This window comes from Mandrillus leucophaeus, unplaced genomic scaffold (genome assembly GCF_000951045.1).
Source record: "Mandrillus leucophaeus isolate KB7577 unplaced genomic scaffold, Mleu.le_1.0 Scaffold125, whole genome shotgun sequence".
NCBI lineage: Eukaryota > Metazoa > Chordata > Mammalia > Primates > Cercopithecidae > Mandrillus > Mandrillus leucophaeus.
This window is the reverse complement of record NW_012100876.1, coordinates 1,732,420-1,753,549: the sequence shown is the minus strand read 5'-3', so window position 1 is coordinate 1,753,549 and position 21,130 is coordinate 1,732,420. Positions and strand designations below refer to the sequence as shown.

At 40.0% G+C, this 21,130-nt stretch overlaps 1 protein-coding gene across 2 annotated transcripts in view; it reads left to right on the top strand.

Moving 5' to 3' along the window:
• NUP93 (nucleoporin 93kDa) overlaps window positions 1-21,130 on the top strand; it is a 114,178-nt gene that overhangs the window by 14,354 nt on the left and 78,694 nt on the right. For both annotated transcript variants that reach the window (XM_011971871.1, XM_011971875.1), the window contains 2 exons: window positions 2,109-2,301; window positions 12,564-12,681. In XM_011971871.1, the coding sequence (XP_011827261.1) occupies window positions 2,123-2,301; window positions 12,564-12,681 (297 nt within the window). In that variant the 5' untranslated portion in view covers window positions 2,109-2,122. The remainder of the gene's footprint in view (window positions 1-2,108; window positions 2,302-12,563; window positions 12,682-21,130) is intronic.

Here is a 21,130-nt window from a genome sequence, read left to right as displayed (position 1 = left end):
GGGGGCGGGGGTGGGGTGGGGATCCGGAGAAGGGAATGCTTTGCTTTTCTTTTCCCTTTCTGGTGAATGACCATGGTTTTGTGTAATTAGTAGAATGTCATTGGCCTTGAACATTCCTGAGAAAACATATTTCTTTGTCAGGGCGGAGTAGTTGTTTAAAAATGCCCCTCTCCTCAAAATTCTTGTGTTTCTTCCTCTCTCCTTGAGGATACCTTCCTAATTCTCCCATCCCCATTTTCTCACAAAATAAGATTGCAAATTACAGCCTGATTATATTGGGTCAAAAAAATTACAATATTTGTTTAGAAACTTGAGGTTAAGAGTTACTGTATATGTTAATTTTTGTTGAAGGTTAAAGTCAGCTTGGAACTTCATAAAGAATACCGAAGTGGCTTTATGTTTACTCCAGCTGAGCTATTTTTGTTTTACCCTTGTTTCCTTGCCTTTAAAGTTAATGTCCTTTAATGCTCATTCTTAAAAGTTCTTAATGGATTTATGGCAGTAACAGTGTCCTTTTGACAATTAACCTGTGCTTCATAGCTGACATATAATTATTCGCCAACATGACAAAACCTGTCTCTACTAAAAATACAAAAAAGCCGGTAGTGTCACCCTGGTTGGGTGTGGTGGTGCACGCTGTAATCCCAGCGACTTGGGAGGCTGAGGCATGAGAATTGCTTGAATCTGGGAGGCGGAGCTTACCGTGAGTCAAGATCACGCTACTGCACTACAGCCTGGCTGACAGAGCGAGACTCTGTCTCCCAAAAAAAGGAAAAAAGTATAACAAGAGCTATTGTACAAGTAATTTTTTTAACAAAAAATTTTCTTATTAACCATTTAGCAATGTAATTTTTTTTTTTTTTTCCCCAAGACAGTCTCACTCTGTTACCCAGGCTGGAATGCAGTGGTGTGATCTCGGCTTACTGCAACCTTCCGTCCCCCCGCCCCCGCCCCCGTGGTTCAAGTGATTCTCCTGCCTCAGCTTCCCGAGTAGCTGGGATTATAGGTGTGTGCCACCACACCCAGCTAATTTTTGTATTTTTAGTAGAGATGGGGGTTTCGCCATGTTGGCTAGGCTGGTCTCTAACTCCTGACCTTAGGCAATCTACCCGCCTAGGCCTCCCAGAGTGCTGGCATTATAGGCGTGAGCCACCATGCCCAGCCAATTTTCTTACCATGGTGCTACTTTTTATCTTCTGTTGATTTAATTAGTGGTAGGAGTTAAAAACATTCTCTTGGTCAAGAATCTTATATAAGAATAGTGCAGTATATATTCTGTACTATTGGCATTTCTCAAAGTAGCAGGTACAGTAACAAATCGAATATCCTGAATGTTGTATATAACAAGCAGGCACAGATCTGTGCTCTCAGTAACCTTGTAAGATAAAGAATGTATGATTGGAGACCTGGACATGAGTATAAAAAAAAAAAGAAAAAAAAAAGAATTTATTCTATGTTAGTGAAGGAGCAGGTGTATTAGAATAACAGTAGGGGAGAGAGGGAGAGTTAGTGGTGGTTAGTCCAGAGATTACCTGTTTTCCTGGTCTTGGTTCAACCAAATCACAGTAGAGAGTATTCTCGACATGTAACTCAGCCTCTGTGGACTGGAATTTGTTCTTTCTACTCAGGAGCCTCACAGAGTGGTTGTGAGGATCATTTGAGATAAGGTCTTATAAATTGCCTGGTGCTTTTGGGGTGGTAGTGTTTTTCTAAGATGGGTGAAGAATAAGAGGTATAAGGTGACTGTTCTTTAAGCCTCCTAGAGGTTGCCACAGTGGTTTCCATTTCCTTATCTGCTTTGAGTCTGTGGAAGGAGGCAGGAATTCTGGTCCGTGACTTGATATCCATGCATTTGTTCTGATGGCAGAAATCAATCTTGGGGCTGTCAATATGCACAGAAATGATCTGTTTTTTCACAGCCTGACTCATTTTCTCTGTCAGGCCTGTTCTTGGGCTATGTTCAGGAACAAATCCTGCTTGTTGATGAGCTGTGTCCTCGTCTGTTTACAAAAAGTTCTGCTGTTTCGTTAAGCTTGTAACAGATTCAGGCAGTGTTTGAAACCTGTCTTTCCCTTGATTTAGATCTTTTCATTTTTTCTCCCATCTAGGATCTGCATCTCCAATGGATACTGAGGGGTTTGGTGAGCTCCTTCAGCAAGCTGAACAGCTTGCTGCTGAGACTGAGGGCATCTCAGAGCTTCCCCATGTGGAGCGGAACTTACAGGAGATCCAACAGGCGGGCGAGCGCCTGCGTTCCCGTACCCTCACACGCACGTCCCAGGAGACGGCAGATGTCAAGGCGTGAGTACTGGTAGGGAGGCCCCTTTAGTACTGGGTGGCTTAGGGGCAGGATCTGTTTCTTCTTTCCTGCCTTGAATTCAGATCCAATCTGTGAATGACAGCCACTAGCCAGATTCTTGGGAACTCAGAAAGGTTTTATAAAAGGACAGCAGCCTTGGTTTGTTTCCCTGCTTCTCAGGTTTTCTAGCCTGTCTGAGATCACAGGGAGAGATGATGAGCTGATATCACAAGGAGAGATGATCACAAGGTAGGAGGGGGTAAAAGAGTTCTGTCATGCTGAATCTGGTCACAGTAGTTCCTGCTTGGGGTCAATGACCGTTGGGTCATAAATGGCTCCTGTTATGTTAATACATATGGGCCCCACAGATAAGTGTTACCTTCAAAGCCAGAGAGCACTCAGTGATGAGGACAGGTTTTAAGAGCATTTGGAAGAAATTGATGAGCAGTTAGTGATGTGAAACCATCCAAGTGAGGAGTGATTCTGTCTGCTTGTTTTCACTGACCTGGGAGGCTGCTTCTGAAAGGCCTTGGAAATACAGTGCCCCCAGCTGATTGTAGAACAGGAGAGTGGGTGAGCCCCAAGAGAGTGCAGCTGGGGAAAAGTGCTGACTGACTGGGCTGGCAGCCACTGCTGCCACACAGCATCAGTTGGGCTGTTGATTCCACAAACATGTGTTTAGGATCCACGCTGTGCCAGGTCTGGACTATCTCTGGGGCGACAACCATGAATTAGACATGGTTCTTGCTCTCAAGGAGCTTATAATGTGGGGAGTGGGGCAGAAAAAAACTATGCTGCTTTCCTTAAGAGATGTGATTTACTGATTATTTACTGTGTGTTACAAGCTTGGCTAGACTTAAGGTTTTGCTTAATTTTCACAACCATCATTAGGCTACAATCTCCACATTACAGTTGAGCAACAAAGGCTCAGAGAAGGCAAGTAACTTCCAGATCACACAGCTGGCGAGTGGTAAAGTAAGGATTCATACCTAGTGAGGCTGACTCCAGAGCGCATACTCCTCTGATCGTGATGGAAGGGCATGGGAGGATGGAGAGGGTGCTGCTACTTGTGCCTTTGATGGGTCTGGAAAGACACTGAAATTCTGTGCAGGAAATATGGGAAATTGTCAGTCATCTCCTCAGTCTTCATTCCTTGAACTTGAGAAAGAACTAAGTGCTAGTGTTAATGTGGGACATTGTCTGCTCTAAGCATTTAACAGATGTCACGGGAGTATTATGTAGGAGTGGGCTACATTCTTGTTCTTGAGAGCTGAATGTTTTGGCTGCTCTGTCGAGTCAGTAAGGATGTTGTGGAAATTCTTCTGTAGGCCTCCCCAAAATGTTATTTTCTAAAATAACTAGTTGGTTTTGGTTCTGTTGGCATTGGTAAAGGCAAGTCAGAGGAACCCTGGCAGGGATTTTTCACCCTGCAGCCTTGCAGCTAAGTGCAGCCAACTGCTTCCCTACACTGCTTTCTGACAGCCCAACCAGGCTTTAGACACTTCTGCTAACTTGCCTTCCCTGTAGGCTCCTTACCTGCTTCTCCTGGCTGCCTACGGTTACCCCCAGTCTTGAGCATGCAGGCTTTGTGCTGTATGCAAAGATGCTGCTGAAGCGAAAGGCCCATGATGCCAGCTGAGTTGCTATAGTTATAATTTAATTGCATCAGCTTTACAACCTATTAAGAGCAAAAAGGGAAAATGTTTTCTTGGTAACAATTATTGGTCATGCTCTTTTTCTTGTAAATTTCCATTCTTTTTCATCTCTTTCTACCTCAAATTCATTATTTTAGGGAGGAGGAAGTTGGAATGTTGAAAGAATGGGTATAGGGTGGGGCAGGTGCTTAAAAAGAAACCAAAGGGCTGATGACTGTATTTTTCCATCTTCTTGATAGGCAGAGACATAAAGTGTGGTGTGAATATTTTAGTACATACAATATGAGGGCAGAAGAGAGAACTGAGTAGGAAAAATTTTCTTACATGAAATAAGTTTTGAAAGAAAATTCTGTCTTTAAGATTTTAGATTATAGATTTAAGGTTGAAATGTTATGTGCCAAATTTATTTATTTGTCCAAATACACTGTGTTGAATATTTTGTTTTAGAGAATAGCGTTGGTAGCTTTTTTTAATGTGTGTGTTTGATCTTTTAAAATTGTTCAATTTTTTCACACATAAAGAAGAGCATGCCTAACATATATAAAGATGTAAATCTGGGTTTGCAGCCCATGAGCTACATCCAGCCTTAAAGTTTTATGGGAACACAGCCAGGCTTATTTGTATTGTCTGTGCTGCTTTTGTGCTACAGTATGAGAGTTGAGTAGTTTTGACAGAGATCATGTCCCCTGCAAAGCCTGAAATGTTTACTATATGCTGTTTACAGAAAAAGTTTGCTGACTCTGGTATAGATAATAAAATGAATGAATACTCATATGCACATTGATCAACTGAAACAGAATAGTGAGCTGGGTGCCGTGGCTCATGCCTGTGACCCCAGCACTTTGGGAGGCTGAGGCAGGTGAATCGCTTGAACTCAGGAGTTCAAGACCAGCCTGGACAACATGGCAAAACCCATCTACAGAAAATTAGCTGAGCATGGTGACACGCACCTGTAGTCCCAGCTACTTGAGAGGCTGAGGTAGGAGGATTGTTTGAGCCCAGGAGGTCAGAGGGTGCCCATCATCAATTGCATACCCCTCTTTTCTCATCAAATATGCTGCACTAGATTTTTCCATTCAGACTCTGAAATCAGACAACCTAGAGGTGTATAAAGGAAAAGCCAGTAGTCACTCTTTCTCCCTAACTTTGTCTTCCAACATAACCAATGTTATTAATTTGCTTATTTTTTCACATACTTTTCCATGTTCATGCAAAGCATATATAAACATTTATTTCCCCAAAGTTTTACAGCACGTTATAACTCTCCTTGTGATAATACTATAAGCTGTTGTTTAAGCTCTTACTGTTTGTCAGGCACCGTGCCACACACTTTATACGCATTATGTAATTTCTTTTAAAAATAACCCTGTGAAAGTGTTATGTGTGTTTTAAACTTGAGGAAAGTCAATAGTGAGTGGCCAGGCTGGAATTTCAAATCCAACTTAGTAAGAATTCCTCATATTTGTATGGTACTTTTCAGTTTCTGAAGGATTGTCATAGGGACTGTCCTGACTGGTCTGCAGTGCCTGAGAGGTAGGATAGGCATTTTTCCCCACATTTAACAGAGGAAGAAACTGAGGCTTGGAAAGGTGATGTATCCAAGATTTTCAGTAAGTGACAGGTGAGACTTGAACCCAGGCCTCCTGACATTTTATGTGCTTCCCATGTATGCTGGGAACAGTCCTTGTCCTTTTACTCTCCTGGAACTGGAAGGAGACTCCAGCTTCCGTGACTTTTTGCTCATGGGGGACTGCCTGGCTTTTGGAAATTGAAGCAGGTAGAAGGCAGGGAACCTTCTAAGGATTTTTCCACCCTTACAGACTGAAAGTTTCTAGTACAGGCTTTCTTTATAAAGCCATCCCTACCCTAGATTCCCTGTCTCCTTCATCAGTCCTTTCTCTCCCTGCATATGCATCATGTAAGCCATACACTGCATAAGCCACACACTGAACAGTTTCTACAGATGTACACCACTTAAATGACCTTTCTTTTCTAACAATTCTAGTAGCTAATTTTTAAATTCTGAGGTTCTCAAAATCCTGGTATACGTTAAAATTATTTTGGCACCGGATACTTTCTTATGTGTCTGATAAAGTACAGCACCATGGGACAAAATTTAGACATAGCTAACAAAATTGACCCAGCAATTCCACTTCTAGGGTTTTGTCCCAAAGATATACTGGCAAAAAACACCCAAGAAAACCCTGTGCACAAGGATATTCATTACAGCATTATTTGTAATAGCAAAAATTGAAAGCAAATGTCCATCAGTAGGTGACTAGTGGAATAATGTAGTATGTCTATGTAGTAGAGTACTCTTCAGTAGTACAAAGGAATGAGAGTATGCAGTAACATGGAGTGATTCCAGGACATATTAAGTAAAAAAGGCAAGGTAGAGAAAAGTGTTTAGTACTCTATCATTTGTATAAGAAAACAGGTGAAAGACATCCCATGTTCATGGATCAGAAGACTTAATAGTAATATATTAATATTCCCTAAATTGGTGTACAGATTCAACACAGTCTCTATGAAAATCCCAGCTGGGATTTTTTGCAGAAAGTGACTAGTTGATTCTGAAATCCATATGGAGATGCAAGAGACCTAGAATAGCCAAAACAATCTTTAAAAAGCAGAAGAAAGTTGGAAGAATCACACTTGCAATTTCAAAATTTACTACAGAGTCACAGTAATTAAGACTATGGTACTGGCCTAATGACAGACATGTAGATTGATGGAATGGAATTATTAATCCAGATAAACCCTTGTGTCTGTGATCAGCTGATTTTCAACGTAGATTGATGGAATGGAATTATTAATCCAGATAAACCCTTGTGTCTGTGATCAGCTGATTTTCAACAAGGGTACTTAAACCATTCAGTGTGAAAAGAACAGTCTTTTCAACAAGTGATGCTAGGACAGTCATGTCAAAAGGACCCAGAAACCAAGTTGAAGAGGCTTCTACTGGCCAAAGATGAGATGATTTGATCATCGATTAGGATAATTGCATTGGATTGAAACATATCAAATATGTTTAAAATTTATGAGTTTATATACTAAAACAAAACTCATTGATTGCCTTTGGAGAGTACTAAAGAACCAGCTCATTATTCAGGGTAATTACATAGTTGATTTTAGAGTTTCTTGGAATGGAAGTATTCTAGCTAATAAAGATGGAATTAGGATACCACCATTTTGCAACCACTGAGGAGTAAATGGATCTAAGCAATCATCATCAAGACTGCAAATATTTCAGGTGGACATAAGCAGATATTAAATACCTCTTAATGTAAAGTATATAGTAATCTAGCCATAAAAATAGTGGTACCTCAATCTAATCAAACCCTTGGAACTTTGAATTTGCAGGAAATATAGAGGACAAAGGAGCTTGTTAAATGATATCATGGGGATTCCGTCAGTAAAACGTTTTCTGTGGGAAACTATAGACTTGCTACTGTGAGTGTAGTCAGTGGATCAACAGCATCGGCATCAACCATGAGCTTTTTATAAATGGAGACTCTCAGGCCCCATCCCAGACCTATTAAATCAGAATCTACATTTTTAACAAGGTTTCCAGGTGATTCATATGCACTTTTTTTTTCTGCTCTGTACCTTTGTCATCACATGTACATTTAAAGCTTGAGTAACACCGCTTTACAAGATAAATAATCCAGAGTCTTCAACAAAGAGATTATAAGAAAAAAAATGAGATGGAGGGGCAACCTGTTGATGAAAAGAGATTTAGGAGGCATATTAATATTAACCATCCACAAGTAGAGACCTTATTTGGATTTCATTTAAACAAACACAAATTTAAAAGTTGTGAAAAAATCAGGCAATATCTTGGATATGCTTCAAAATAAGCATATTTGTTGATAGAGAAAAATAGGTAGGGATGTAGATGAAACAGGGTTGGCTATGACCTGCAAATTGTTGGGGCTGGGTGATGGGTATAAGGAGGTTTACTATTTTAATTTTTTTTTTTTTTAATGAAGAAAAGAGGTTTAATTGATTCACATTTTCACAGGGTGTACAGGAAGCCTGGCTGGGGAGGTCTCAGGAAGCTTATAATCATGGCAGAAGGTGAAGGGGAAACAGGCACATCTTCACATGGTGGAGCAGGATAGAGGGTGAAGGGGGAAGTGCTACGTACTCTTTAACAACCAAATGTTATGGGAACTCACTGTCATGAGAACAGCAAAGGGGAAGTCTGCTCCCATAGTCCAGTCATCTCCCACTGGGTGCCCCCTCCAACATTGAGGATTACAGTTCGACATGAGATTTGAGTGGGAACACAGAGCCAAACCATATCATTCCACATCTAGCCCCTCCCAAATCTCATGTCCTTGTCACATTTCAAAGCACAGTCATGGCTTCCAAACAGACCCCCAATGTCTTAACTCATTCTAGCATTAACTCAAAAGTCCAAGTCCAAAGTCTCATCTGGGACAAGGCATGTCTTTTTGCCTATGAGCCTGTAAAACCAAAAACAAATTAGTTACCTCCAAGATACAATGGTGGTACAGGCATTGGGCAAATGTTCCCATTCCAACAGGGAGAAATTGGCCAAAACAAAGGGGCTACAGACCCCATGCAAGTCCAAAACCCGGAAAGGCAGTCATTAAATTTTAAAGCTCCAAAATAATTTTATTTGACTCCATGTCTCACATCCAAGCACACTGATGCAATAGGTAGGCTCCCAAGACCTTGGGCATCTATGCTCCTTTGGCTCTACAGGGTACAGCCCCCTTGGCTGCTTTCATGGGCTAGTGTTGAGCACCTATGGCTTTTCTAGGCACATGGTGCAAGCCGTCAGTGGGTCTACCATTCTGAGTTCTGGAGGATGGTGACTTTTTTCTCACAACTCCACTAGGCACTGCTCCAGTGGGGACTTTTTGTGGGGGCTGCAACCCCACATTTCCCCTCCACATTGCTTAGTAGATTCTCCATGAGGGCTCTGCCCCTGTAGCTGACTTCTGCCTGGATATCCAGACATTTCTCTACATTCTCTGATGGCTGTTGGGAGGCTCCCAAAATTTTGTGTATTTAATTTTTTTCTATAATAGCTTTAAATGGGTGGGCCACTACAATGGCTGTAATAAAAAAGATAGTAACAAGTGTTGGTGAGGATGTGGGAAAAATTGGAATCTTTATACATTGCTGGTGGGAATGTAAAATGGTATAGTTGCTTTGGAAAACAGTCTGGCATTTCCTCAAAAGATTAAGCATAGGGTTATATGACCCAGCAATTCTGCTCCTAGGTATATACCTAAGAGAAATGGAAATGTATACTCACACCAAAACTTGTGCAGGAATGTTCATGGCATCTTTTAAAAATAATAGCCAAAAGTGGAAATAATCCAAATGCCCATCCACTGATGAGCGGATACATAAAATGTGGTATGTCCATGCAATGGAATACTATTTGGCAATAAAAAGGAATGAAGTACTAATACATGTTTCGACATGAATGAACCTTGAAAGCATTATGTTAAATGAAAGAAGCCAGTTACAAAGACTGTGTATTGTGATTGCATTTATGAGCAATGTCCGGAATAGGCAAATTTATAGAGACAGAAAGTAGATTAGTAGTTGCCAAGGGATGGGGGAGGTTTGGGGGGTAATGGGGAATCACTACCTATTGGTCAGGGGTTGCTTTTTGGGGTGATGAAAATATTCTAAAATTGATTGTAGTGATGGTTGTACAATTTTATGAATACATAAAAATCACTGAATTGTAGGCCAGGCATGGTGGCTCACACCTGTAATCCCAGCCCTTTGGGAGGCCAAGGTGGGTGGATCACTTGAGCCAGGAGTTCAAGACCAGCCTGGCCAACATGGGGAAACCCTGTCTCTAGTAAAAATACAAAAATTAGCTGAGTGTGGTGGCATGCACCTGTAGTGCCAGGTACTGGAGAGGCTGAGGCACAAGAATTGCTTGAACCTGGGAACTGGAGGTTGCAGAGAGCTGAGATTGCACCACTGCACTATCCTGGGCAACAGAGCGAGACTCTGTCTCAAAAATAAATAACCAAATTGTATACTTTAAATGATAAATTGTAAAGCTGGGTGCAGTGGCAAGCATCCTTAGTTCCTGCTACTTGGGAGGCCAAGACAGGAGGATCTCTTGAGCCCGAGTTTGAGTCCAATATTAATCACAACTGATCATAGTCGTTGGGAGGAAAGTTTGGACTAGGTTACTCCTGAAACTAGGTGATTCTAATGTGCAACCAGGGTTGAGACCCACTCTTTTTTTTCTTTTTTTTTTTTTTAATTTTTAAAAATTTTACTTTAAGTTCCTGGATGCACGTGCAGAATGTCCAGGTTTGTTACATAGATATACATGTGCTGTGGTGGTTTGCCGCACTTATCAACCTGCCATCTAGGTTTTAAGCGCCACATGAATTTGGTATTTGTCCTAATGCTCTCCCTCTCCTTGTCCCTCACCCCCTGACAGGCTCCAATGTGTGTTGTTCCCCTCCCTGTGTCCATTGTGTTCTCATTGTTCAACTCCCACTTATGAGTGAGAACATGCAGTGTTTGGTTATGTGTTCCTGTGTTAGTTTGCTGAGAATGATGGCTTCCAGCTTCATCCAGGTCCCTGCAAAGGACATGAACTCAGTCTTTTTGATGGCTGCATAGTATTCCATGGTGTATATGTGCCACATTTTCTTTTACCAGTCTATCATTGATGGACATTTGGATTGGTTCCAAATCTTTGCTGTTGTAAATAGTGCTGCAGTAAACATATGTGTGCTTGTGTCTTTATAGTAGAATGATTTATAATCCTTTGGATATATACTCAGTAGTGGGATTGGTGGGTCAGATGGTATTTCTGTTTCTAGATCCCTGAGGAATTGCTACACTGTCTTCCACAATGGTTGAACTAATTTACACTCCCACCAACAGTGTAAAAGCATTCCTGTTTCTCCACAGCCTTGCCAACATCTATTGTTTCCTGACTTTTTTATAATCGCCATTCTGACTGGCGTGAGATGGTATCTCATTGTGGTTTTGATTTGCATTTCTCTAATGATCGGTGATATTGAGCTTTTTTTCATATGTTTGTTGACTGCATAAATGTCTTCTTTTGAGAAGGGAGACCCACTCTTATAGAGAGTTAACTATTTAGGATTATTAGAGGAGAGAGGAAATATATGGCAGCCTGGAGGGAAAGCCCCGGGAATGACATCATAGTTGACCTGGAAGAGACAAAAATCTATAGGAAGGAACCTCTGGGTAAATGTAATCTGTTGCTGTAGTATTTATTGGATTAGAACTACATATGTGAAATTCTTTCTCTTCTCCAATAAGTCTGTTAGTTCAGGATTGAAACTTTTAGGTGTTATACCTATTGGTATACTGACTATTAAATTACTCAAAGTGAACACAAATGTTATCAGTGAAAGTTTTCAGTACTAATTTATAGTCCAGAAACAGTCTACAAATTAATGGACTGGATGTGATGGTTCACGCCTGTAATCCCAGCACTTTTGGAGGCTGAGGCAGGAGGATTGCTTGGCCAGGAGTTTGAGACCAGCCTGGGCAACACAGCAAGACCCTGTCTGTAAATAAAATAAAATTAAGTTAAATTAATTGAGTTCCCATAAGTTTCTTTTTTCCAGAGAGTGTTCTAGATATTAGTGCAATCTTTTCTTTAAAAAAACAACCCTTACATTGTTACCTTGCCCCAGGTGAGTAGAAATAAAGCTGACTATTATTATTCCCATTTCTCTTCAAAAGCATTTACTGGTCAGATAACAGCCTTCTATATTATTAGACTGGGCAGCAGAGAGGGAACCTGCAGATGTGCTAAAGATGGTGTTTGGCTTTTGAAGGGAAGCCATGGAGAACTGACCTTGAATTCTGGTTTGATTGCTCCTGGGCAAATCATTGATCACCTTGAACCTTTAGTTTCCTTAGCTCATGAATGACGTTTATACTAGGTTACTCCTGAAACTTCTACAATGTTATAGTTCACTATATCCATCTACGGAGGCTGTAAGTGTAGGATGGTGGTTAAGAGTTGTGCTATACAACCCGGGAGGCTGAGGCAGGAGAATCACATGAACCTCGGAGGCGGAGGTTGCAGTGAGCCGAGATCCTGCCACTGCACTCCACACTCCAGTCTGGACGACAGAGTGAGACTCTGTCAAAAAAAAAAAAAAAAAAAAGAATTGTGCTGCAGAACTAGAAGACCTGCCTCTGCCACTTCCTGACTCTGTGACTTTGGGCAAGCTGGTTAACCTGTTTATACCTTAGTTCTCTCATCCATAAAATGGGGATGAATGATAGCATGTACCTCATGGGTTTCTTTACTATGACATGTTTGGAGCAGTCTAGCCTATGGTAGTAGTATTGTTTTATTCTAGACAAGGCTCTCAAATTCAGGCATGCTTAGAATTTGAATCTGTTACTACAAACTACAGTGTTATGGCTCTTATTCCATGTGATTTCTATGGAAAGATATAAAACAACTATGTAAAAGTGTCTGGACAGTATATAGGAAGTTTTGAATGGAAAATACTCTCCAGTATTTGATGAAGCATATTAGATGTCCTAATCCTACTTTTCCCCTTACTTATGTCTCCCTATTGTGTATCCTCACATAGGTCAGTTCTACTTGGGTCTCGGGGACTTGACATATCCCACATCTCCCAGCGATTGGAGAGTCTGAGTGCAGCCACCACCTTTGAGCCTCTTGAGCCCGTGAAGGACACCGACATTCAGGTAAGGACTGCCAAGTGCAGGTGGAACCCAGAGCATATAACCCAGGCTGAAGACCCTGGCCCTTTATTAACCAGCTGATTAAGGAATTTCGGTTTTCTTTGTTAATTTTCTTCTTCCTCAGATATTAAGAGAACAGTAGATTCAGCTTTGGAGGTATAGTGGAAAACATTGGGTTATTTTCAGAGCTCTCTGTGTAGCTGAATTTAAGAAAGCAATTCCAACCTGCACTTTTTAGATTATTATAATTAGGAGAACAGATTTCTCTTCTTTCCTTGGGTTTAATCCAAGGCTCAGAGACATTAGTCTCAAGTTTCTTTCGCTTTCTTTGCTGGATCTCAAATAATTTTACTATTCGTCTTCCACATTTCTTTTTTACATCTTGCTTGTATTGGTTGGCAAAGAGCTGGGGAAAACTTAGAGTACTATTTACTGAAACCTACTCAATGATTTCCAAGAAGTGTTTGGCTGCATTAGTGGCACCAGGAAATAGTCTAATAGAGCACTCCGGTCTCATTTAACCAAACATGCCACTAGCAATCAATAGCTGTTTTAATCTAATCAGAAACTGACATAAAATTGTTAAGGAAAAAACTCACAGTCTGTTTAGTTTTTGAGGAATTGGAACACTGCATTTGCATTAGTGAAGGGACAGTGGGGCACCATTTTATTTTTTTTTATCGTTGATTTACCTAAAAATGAAAGGATGCCTCCTGCAGAGGCAAATTCTAGTAGAAATGGGCAATATTATTTGGGCTCAATTTGAATTAACACTCTTTACCCCAGTACCCTTCCTAAGAACCATTTTAGTCCATCTAATGGCCACATTTCTACTGCATTTATTTGAATTCAGAAACCTAAAACTGTACTTTGAGTTGAGAGTTGAAGAACTATAGATATTTTTCCTATTGCTGCTATGTTCCCAAAGTATGAAAATCCAGTTTTTCCAGTTTTATATGCTAAATCATATTTGCCTGTCAACTTATAATTGCCTTCTCATTTCCATGTAATCTTAAAATGGCATGTATACCTTTTAAACTTTTTTTTAAGTTTTAGCTCCCCTCCCCCATACAACTGCTTGAGGCTATCTGTTAACAAATACGTATAACAGGGATGAATAATCACCATATATTTTGGGAGTATTCCTAATAATGTGGAAAGAAATGGCACCTGCTGAAAGGGTTTTTGTTTGTTTTTAATGTTGAAAATACCAAAGAAATTGTTTGTTTGAAAAACAAAGTGTTTTTTACATTTTCTTTGATATTCTTGGAGTAGATATTTTGAATACTCAACAGCATTTTGTGCTGCACTTCATGCATTTCCAGTGATGTGAAACTCCATTTTTTTTACCTTAAGGTATTGACAGGTTTGTAAATGTATTGAATCATAATGATCATCTCATGTAACCTTGTACTTAATCAAGAATACCCTCCTTCAACACTGCCGTTAGATGGTTTTCTGACAATATATGCTCAGTTACATCAAAGAGAATTTCTTAATTTGCAAAGAGCGCACCAGAGCTTTGGTCCTGTACCACTGAGAAATCTTTGAACTTTGAGATTAAGGATGCTTCCATTTCAAAAGTTCACCTCTTGGCCAGGCACAGTAGCTCATGCCTCTAATCCCAGCATGGTAGGAGGCTGAGGTGGGAGGATTGTTTGAGCCTAGGAGTTCAAGACCAGCTTGGGCAACATAGTGATACCCCCTGTATTTGGCCATTCTTGCATTGCTATAAAGATATACCTGAGACTGGGTAATATATAAAGAAAAGAGGTTGAATTGGCTCATGGTTCTGCAGGCTGTACAAGAAGCACAGCACCAGCATCTGCTTCTGGGGAGGCCTCAGGGAGCTTTTACTCATGGCAAAAGGTGAAGTGGGAGCTTGCACGTCACATGGTAAAAGCAGGAGCTAGAAAGAGTTGGACGGGGTGGCGGGGGGCGGGCAGTGGGTGCCACACACTTTCAAACACCAGATCTTATAAGAACTCACTGTCATAAGGACAGCACCAAGAGGATGGTATTAAACCATTCATGAGAAATCTGCTCCCATGATCCAGTCACCTCCCACCAGGCCCCACCCCCAACATTGGGGATTACAGTTCAACATGAGATTTGGCAGGGACATGTATTCAAACTATGTCACTCTGTCTCTACAAAGATAAAAAATTATCGGGGTATGCTGGCGCACGCCTGTAGTCCCAGCTACAGCGGTAGCCTGAGGTGGGAACATCACTTGAGTCCAGGAGGTTGAGGTTGAGGCTGCAGTGAGTCCTTCCTGTGTGCACCACTGTAGTTAAGTCTGGGTGACAGAGCAAGACCCTGTCTCAAAAACAAAAAACAACTCACCTCTTCGTTGTGCTGTTCCAGAATAGCTTCAAAAATGCAAAATAGTCAGTCCAAGATAACTTTTGATTAGTTAGGAATTGATCATCTAGACCTGAAGTAAGTTTGAGGCTTACTAGTTTTGAAATGAGTTCTCTGTTGACTTCATCTTCTTGCCAGCAAAGGCTTAAAGGAGAAGATTTAGCTTTGGCCTGATCGGGGGAACTCTGTTTTATCAACAGGGATTGGAGGTTTTAAGTTGTATTGTGTGGTTCAGTTGACCTGTGCTTAAACTTCTATACACATATCCCCTGACTTCTTGTTTAGTAACCAAGTGTAAGAGCCAAGCCAGCTTGCCCTCCTGGCACGGAGTGATCCTCCTCTTAATTCTTCTCATAATGTGTTGGTTATCCAAGAAGAGTAAACTTGGACATTTTCAGTGATTTGTCTTTAGAAAAGCCACATATACTATTTGATGGACTTTTTTTTCATTTCTTTTAATTGCTTAATTGAGATATAATTCACATACCATAAATCTGATGCACTCTTGTAATTGAACTTCTGTTTTTCAATCAGTACCTTTTTTTGAGGTGAGAATGCACCCTAATTCCATGTGCTATCAGTCAGAGTGAAATTATTATGTCAGTTTATAAGCCACTTAAAGTACTGTTCATAAAAAGGAAATGCTGACGCATTCTTTGACAAATACTGTCCAGGACTTTGTACTGTCCATTGTTTGCATTACTTATAAGCTTAAAGGCATTTTGCCATGTATGCATTGTCCTTTTCTATTTGGTAAACATTGATTATATTTCCTTCTGCTTCTAATGGAGCTTGAAATTAATATGGGTTTTTGTTACCATTTCGTTGTTTGTCATAATCAATAATGTTTGTGTGCATTGTGAATGCATTTTTTTTAAATTGCTGTGACCAGCAGAGGTAGTATACTAAAGAAATGCCACTAAAATATATGTATGGATGATACTAGTAGAATTTTTTTAATGTTTATTGATTTTATTTTTTGGAAATGATCATAAAGAAGGCCTACATTTGTGTAATAGAAGTGAAGAGTGATAACAGGACATGCTGCTAAAAGAGCTGTACTGGATCTTTTCTAAATGACTTTGTAGTGCTTGGGAGTATGTGTCCTGTCACAGAGATCCACTTGCTCACTTCTGTCTTTGGAGAAATAAATATTGAGGGCATATTGCACATCTTTACTGTGATCTGAACAGACCTAATGTATCATGGATAATGTATTATATAATAATAAAGTGCAAATGTACATAGTTCAGTTATGTTCTGGGCTTTTTCACTAGATTGCATGTATATTTCAAGAAGTCTGTGCAGAAATAGCCTGAGTTGGCCATGAAAATGGGAGGTGCAGTTTCTCAGCATTAGGCTATAATATTTTTAAATGGTATTAGACTTTCAAAATAACTAAGAGTGGAATTGGAATGTTTCTAACACAAAGAAATGATAAAACACTTGAGGTGAAGGATATCCTGATTGCCGATTTGATCATTACACATTGTATGCTTGTATCAGAGTATCATGTATACAACATGAATAAATATAATTATGATGTATCCCTAATAATTAAAAATATTTTTAATGGCATTAGACCATTGCAGAGCAATAATAAATAATTGCCAAACTTACTATATTAAATTCCTAGGGATGCTGTAACAAAGTACTGCAAACTTGGTGGCCTAAAACAACAGAAGTTTATTCTGTCACAGTTCTGGAATCCTGAACTTTGAAATCAAGGTATTGGCAGCACCACATTCTCTCCATAGGCTCTAGGGGAGACTCCTTTCTCTTCTGGCTTCTGACTGGCTCCTGACATTCCTTGGCTTATGGCAGCATAACTTCAGTCTCTTCCTCCGTCTTCACAGGGTTCTTCCTTGTGTGTGTCAGGTCTACCTTTCATGTCATATAAGGACACCAGTCATTGGATTTAGGACCCACCGTAAATCCAGGATAATCTCTTCTTGAGATCCTTAATTACATTTGCAAACACCCTATTTCCAAGTAAGGTCACATTTACAAGGACCAGAGGTTGGGACCTGGATATATCTTTTTGTGGGACACACACTTCAACCCACTGTACTTATAGTGCCAGAAATTTTAAAACTGTTACTGTAAAGAATGAAGCATCTTCAAATCTAATTCCATTTCACATCCATGGGCAGTATTGGGAGAAGATATCCATTGCTAGTCGTTCAGTACTGCAGGTCCCAACTAAGTCTCTCTTGTCATCCTCATCATTCTCTTTTGAGCCTTTGGGAAATGAGGGTGACTACTTATCTCTGATTTCAGAATTTAATAGTGGTTACTCTTTCTAAACATGTTAACAGTCTGTAATGTATTCGAGAGGTGTATCTAGAGACATTTTTCAACTAGAAACTCTCTGCTTCTTAAAGTATTAAATATGTAGTTTTTAAGGTAAGTATAGATGGCATTAAGTTTTGGCATTTTTCCAAGGTAGAAGGAACTGCTTGTGTGTGTATATATATGTAAATGCCCAACCCATTCTTTTTTCTTTTATAACTTATATCTTTGCTCACTGCCTTCACTTGTCCTGGAACATCCAAGCCCTAATTTCAGTCTAAGACCCTAAGGCTTTCCTTAGATGTCACCTCTTCCCTAGTCTTAATAGACCTGTCTTCCCCACAGCCTCCAAATATAGTATATTGGCTTCCATGCTTAGGAAAAGACAAAACTTTCTGAATGCTTCCTTACAAAATAAATAGAAATCTAGATTATGTTGTTGGAATTGACTTAGCAGCCAATTCTAATCTTAGTTAAGTGAAAATTCAGCTCCTTCTACCACCGCCCTCCCCCCCCCCAAAAAAAGACTCTGTTCTGAAGGTCTTCATAATCTGCCTAAATCTCCAGATGGAAATCTGTCCTATATGAGTAAAGAGGAAAAGAAGTGATAAACAGGATAAAATACCTTTAAAAAATTAGAGTCAGGGAAACTGATCTACCATATGTAAGACTAAAGGTGTGATAATAATTGACTGTTAAAAACTTGTTTTGCTTGCCACACACTGTGTCTATAACATATTCATCATTTTCTTCCTTTTTCTGTCCTTGGAAATGTAGAATATGCTGAAACCACTTTTAGTTTGTCTTTTAAATAGTAAAATAGTAATAGTAAGAAGAAACTAACTGGCTTTGGTAAGTATAAAAATGAATCAATGGCCGGGTGCGGTGGCCCACACCTGTAATCCCAGCACTTTGGGAGGCTCAGGCAGGCAGATCACTTGAGGTTAGGAGTTCAAGATCAACCTGGTCAACATGGTGAAACCCGTCTCTACTGAAAATACAAAAATTAGCTGGACATGTTGGCACACGCCTGTAATCCCAGCTACTTGGGAGGTTAAGACAGGAGAATCACTTGACCTGAGAGGTGGAGGTTGTGGTGAGCTGAGATGGCACCACTGCACTCCAGCCTGGCCGACAGAGAGAGACTGTCTCAAAAAATAAATAAAATTTAAAAATGAATCAATAGTGTTGTAACCCCTTATCACCTGAATTATTTTTATAGTCTATCTTTTAGTTTTCTATCTTCTGCTCCTTAAATGCAGCTATATATAACAGCAAAGAGGAAAAGTAGTTGCTCACTAATTGGGTGTTTGTAGTACTGGCAAGTTGTTGGTTGGGAACAGGTTGCAGAAATCCTGTGGCAGTTTGTTGGAAAGAGGGTCAGATTTGCCTAGAATGATTAGTATGCTGGTAGCTCTTCAGGAATTACTGGCAAAATATTAATATTGAAGAAAAAGTGCAGTAAAATTTCCTTAGCTTGAATCAGTTAAGGGAAAGTACAGTCTGAATGGGTAAACAGTATCTTAATTCTAAGACTGAAAGAAATGCAGTTGTCATTTTCATCTGTTTCTGAAACTGAAACTGCTAAGTATGTTTACCAAAGAAAAGTATTATTACCAGACCTGCTTTAGCAAATCTAAGGAAGAGATGAAGTTCTTAAGAGTTGCATCTGTTTGCGTACTGATAATTTGTGTAACGATTCTGTGAAATGGTTTAAGTAGGCAGAACATCCCTGTCTTCCATCTTGTTTCTGTTCTTAATATGCCTGAGTAGGCTCTTCTGCACAAAATGGTGATCTAGCCCAAATTGGATGATTTTGAACTGATGAACTGTGGACCCTGAAGGAATAAGACTTTACTCTCTAAATATTTTCACATAATATAAAAATATAAGGGACTATTCCATGGAATCTAATGGTATGAAGGCTTTTAGTTAAGCATTTGTGTTTATTGATCTCCTTTGTTATATTCCTCTTGTTCCTAAGAGAATGAACAGGATGTTCATGATACCCTTTCTTTTGAGTTTTTAGAGGGATTTAATGGATATTTGAATCTTGGTCTTTCTCAGCTTATGACAGCTGCCCATCCTGGACTTAAAACAACCTATAGTTAATGCTCCTGGGCTCAGTAGGAGTGATGAATCTGATAATCATCATATCCAAAGTCTGTTAGTTGGAGAGAAATCCTTTCCTGGAACACTGGGTACATTTTAGGCCAAGATTTGGGTGTAGTGACTGAATTGCATGTAGAAAAGACATTACATCTTACTGTGCCGTGTTCTGGTTCAGGGACAATAAGTGGTGCCAAGCTTTGTCCCCTATGTGAACACAGTGGTGTCTACATCACACCTACTTAATAAACATATTTGCTGTTCCTTGTCATTAAACCCTGACCCAGTATAAATCTTAGAGTTGGTAAAAAACCAGTAAACCTGTTAAAAAAAAAAAAAAAAAGTGTCTTCACAGAGGCAGGCTAATGTGGCATCCTCATTCGTGTTTATAATTAGGTAGCGTAATGCTGATCACAGTGGTAAGAAATTGAAACAATTTAATTTTTCTGCCTGTCCGTGATAAGGGAAAAGGTAGGCATTGTGGTCTGGTGGCAAAGTATGCAATTACATTAAAGTATTCTGTGAATGGAATTAAAAATGGTAACTTTGGAATAAAAATGGGTCTGGGGAAAATGTGAAAAACTGCTTTTATGTGAGCCAGGGATATAAGATTTCAGCCTTTTTATTTATCCATTCACACTTACTCCTGAATGCAGAGCTTTCAGAATAAGCAAGTAAATGGATGCTGAATGCATTCTGAACGAGCAGGAAATGACAGGCTTTTTTGTCTTCTAGGAGGTTTCTTATATCCTGTAGTGAGCAAGAGAATATCAATTACCAACTTAAAGAAGAAAGAAGTTGGAATGGTTCTCTAAGAGTATTTTGGAACAAGCCCCATGGCTAAAATATTTATCTGACATTTTAATAGAAGACTTCAGATATTGACCAGGCTCTGGTGCCTTTGAACTGGAGTTGAGTCGTCCCCTCCCTCCTTCACCAGCTGTCTCTTAACCCGCCGATATACACTGATGCCCCAGCACTCTGGAGATGAGAAACATAGATTGACATCTTCAGTCTGGCATCTATAAATTGCTTGGTTGCAGGAACCAGAAATGGGCATGTCTTTTTATCTGCTGAACTATTTGATACTGGAGTAGTTGTGATTTAAATGGTGATTAAAGCCTTGTCAAATATTGAATGTTTTACTGTAGATCAGTCTGTTGTTCTCAGATGGCAGCCCTTTACCCAGTGTGCCACTTTGATCTGCTTGCCACAGCACCTTGTGATCTCTCATTTCTGTTTTGGAATGTTCGATCCAAAGCTGTGCAGGCCTGCAGCCTGATGTGGCAGTTGGCAAACTGAGGCTTCTCAGTTACAAAACTTTGGGGCCCAGGTTGTTGGTGTCTCACTAAAAAATCCATGATCTGCGGTGGAACTGAGAGAGGGGATTACATGGAGGGGAGACCCTTGGCTTTACTTCTTTTTGTTTGTTTGTTTGGTGGAGACCAGGAAAAGAAGCTGGGAGGTAAGACGGGCAACATCCCCTACTGACAAGACCTAGACTTATAATTTTCTTTTTTTTTCCCAGGGTATCAAGCTTAGGCAGCAAGGCATGCCTAATTCTTCTTTTTTTTTTTTTAAATTATACTTTAAGTTCTAGGGGACATGTGCACAACATGCAGGTTTGTTACATATGTATACATGTGCCATGTTGGTGTGCTGCACCCATTAACTCATCATTTACATT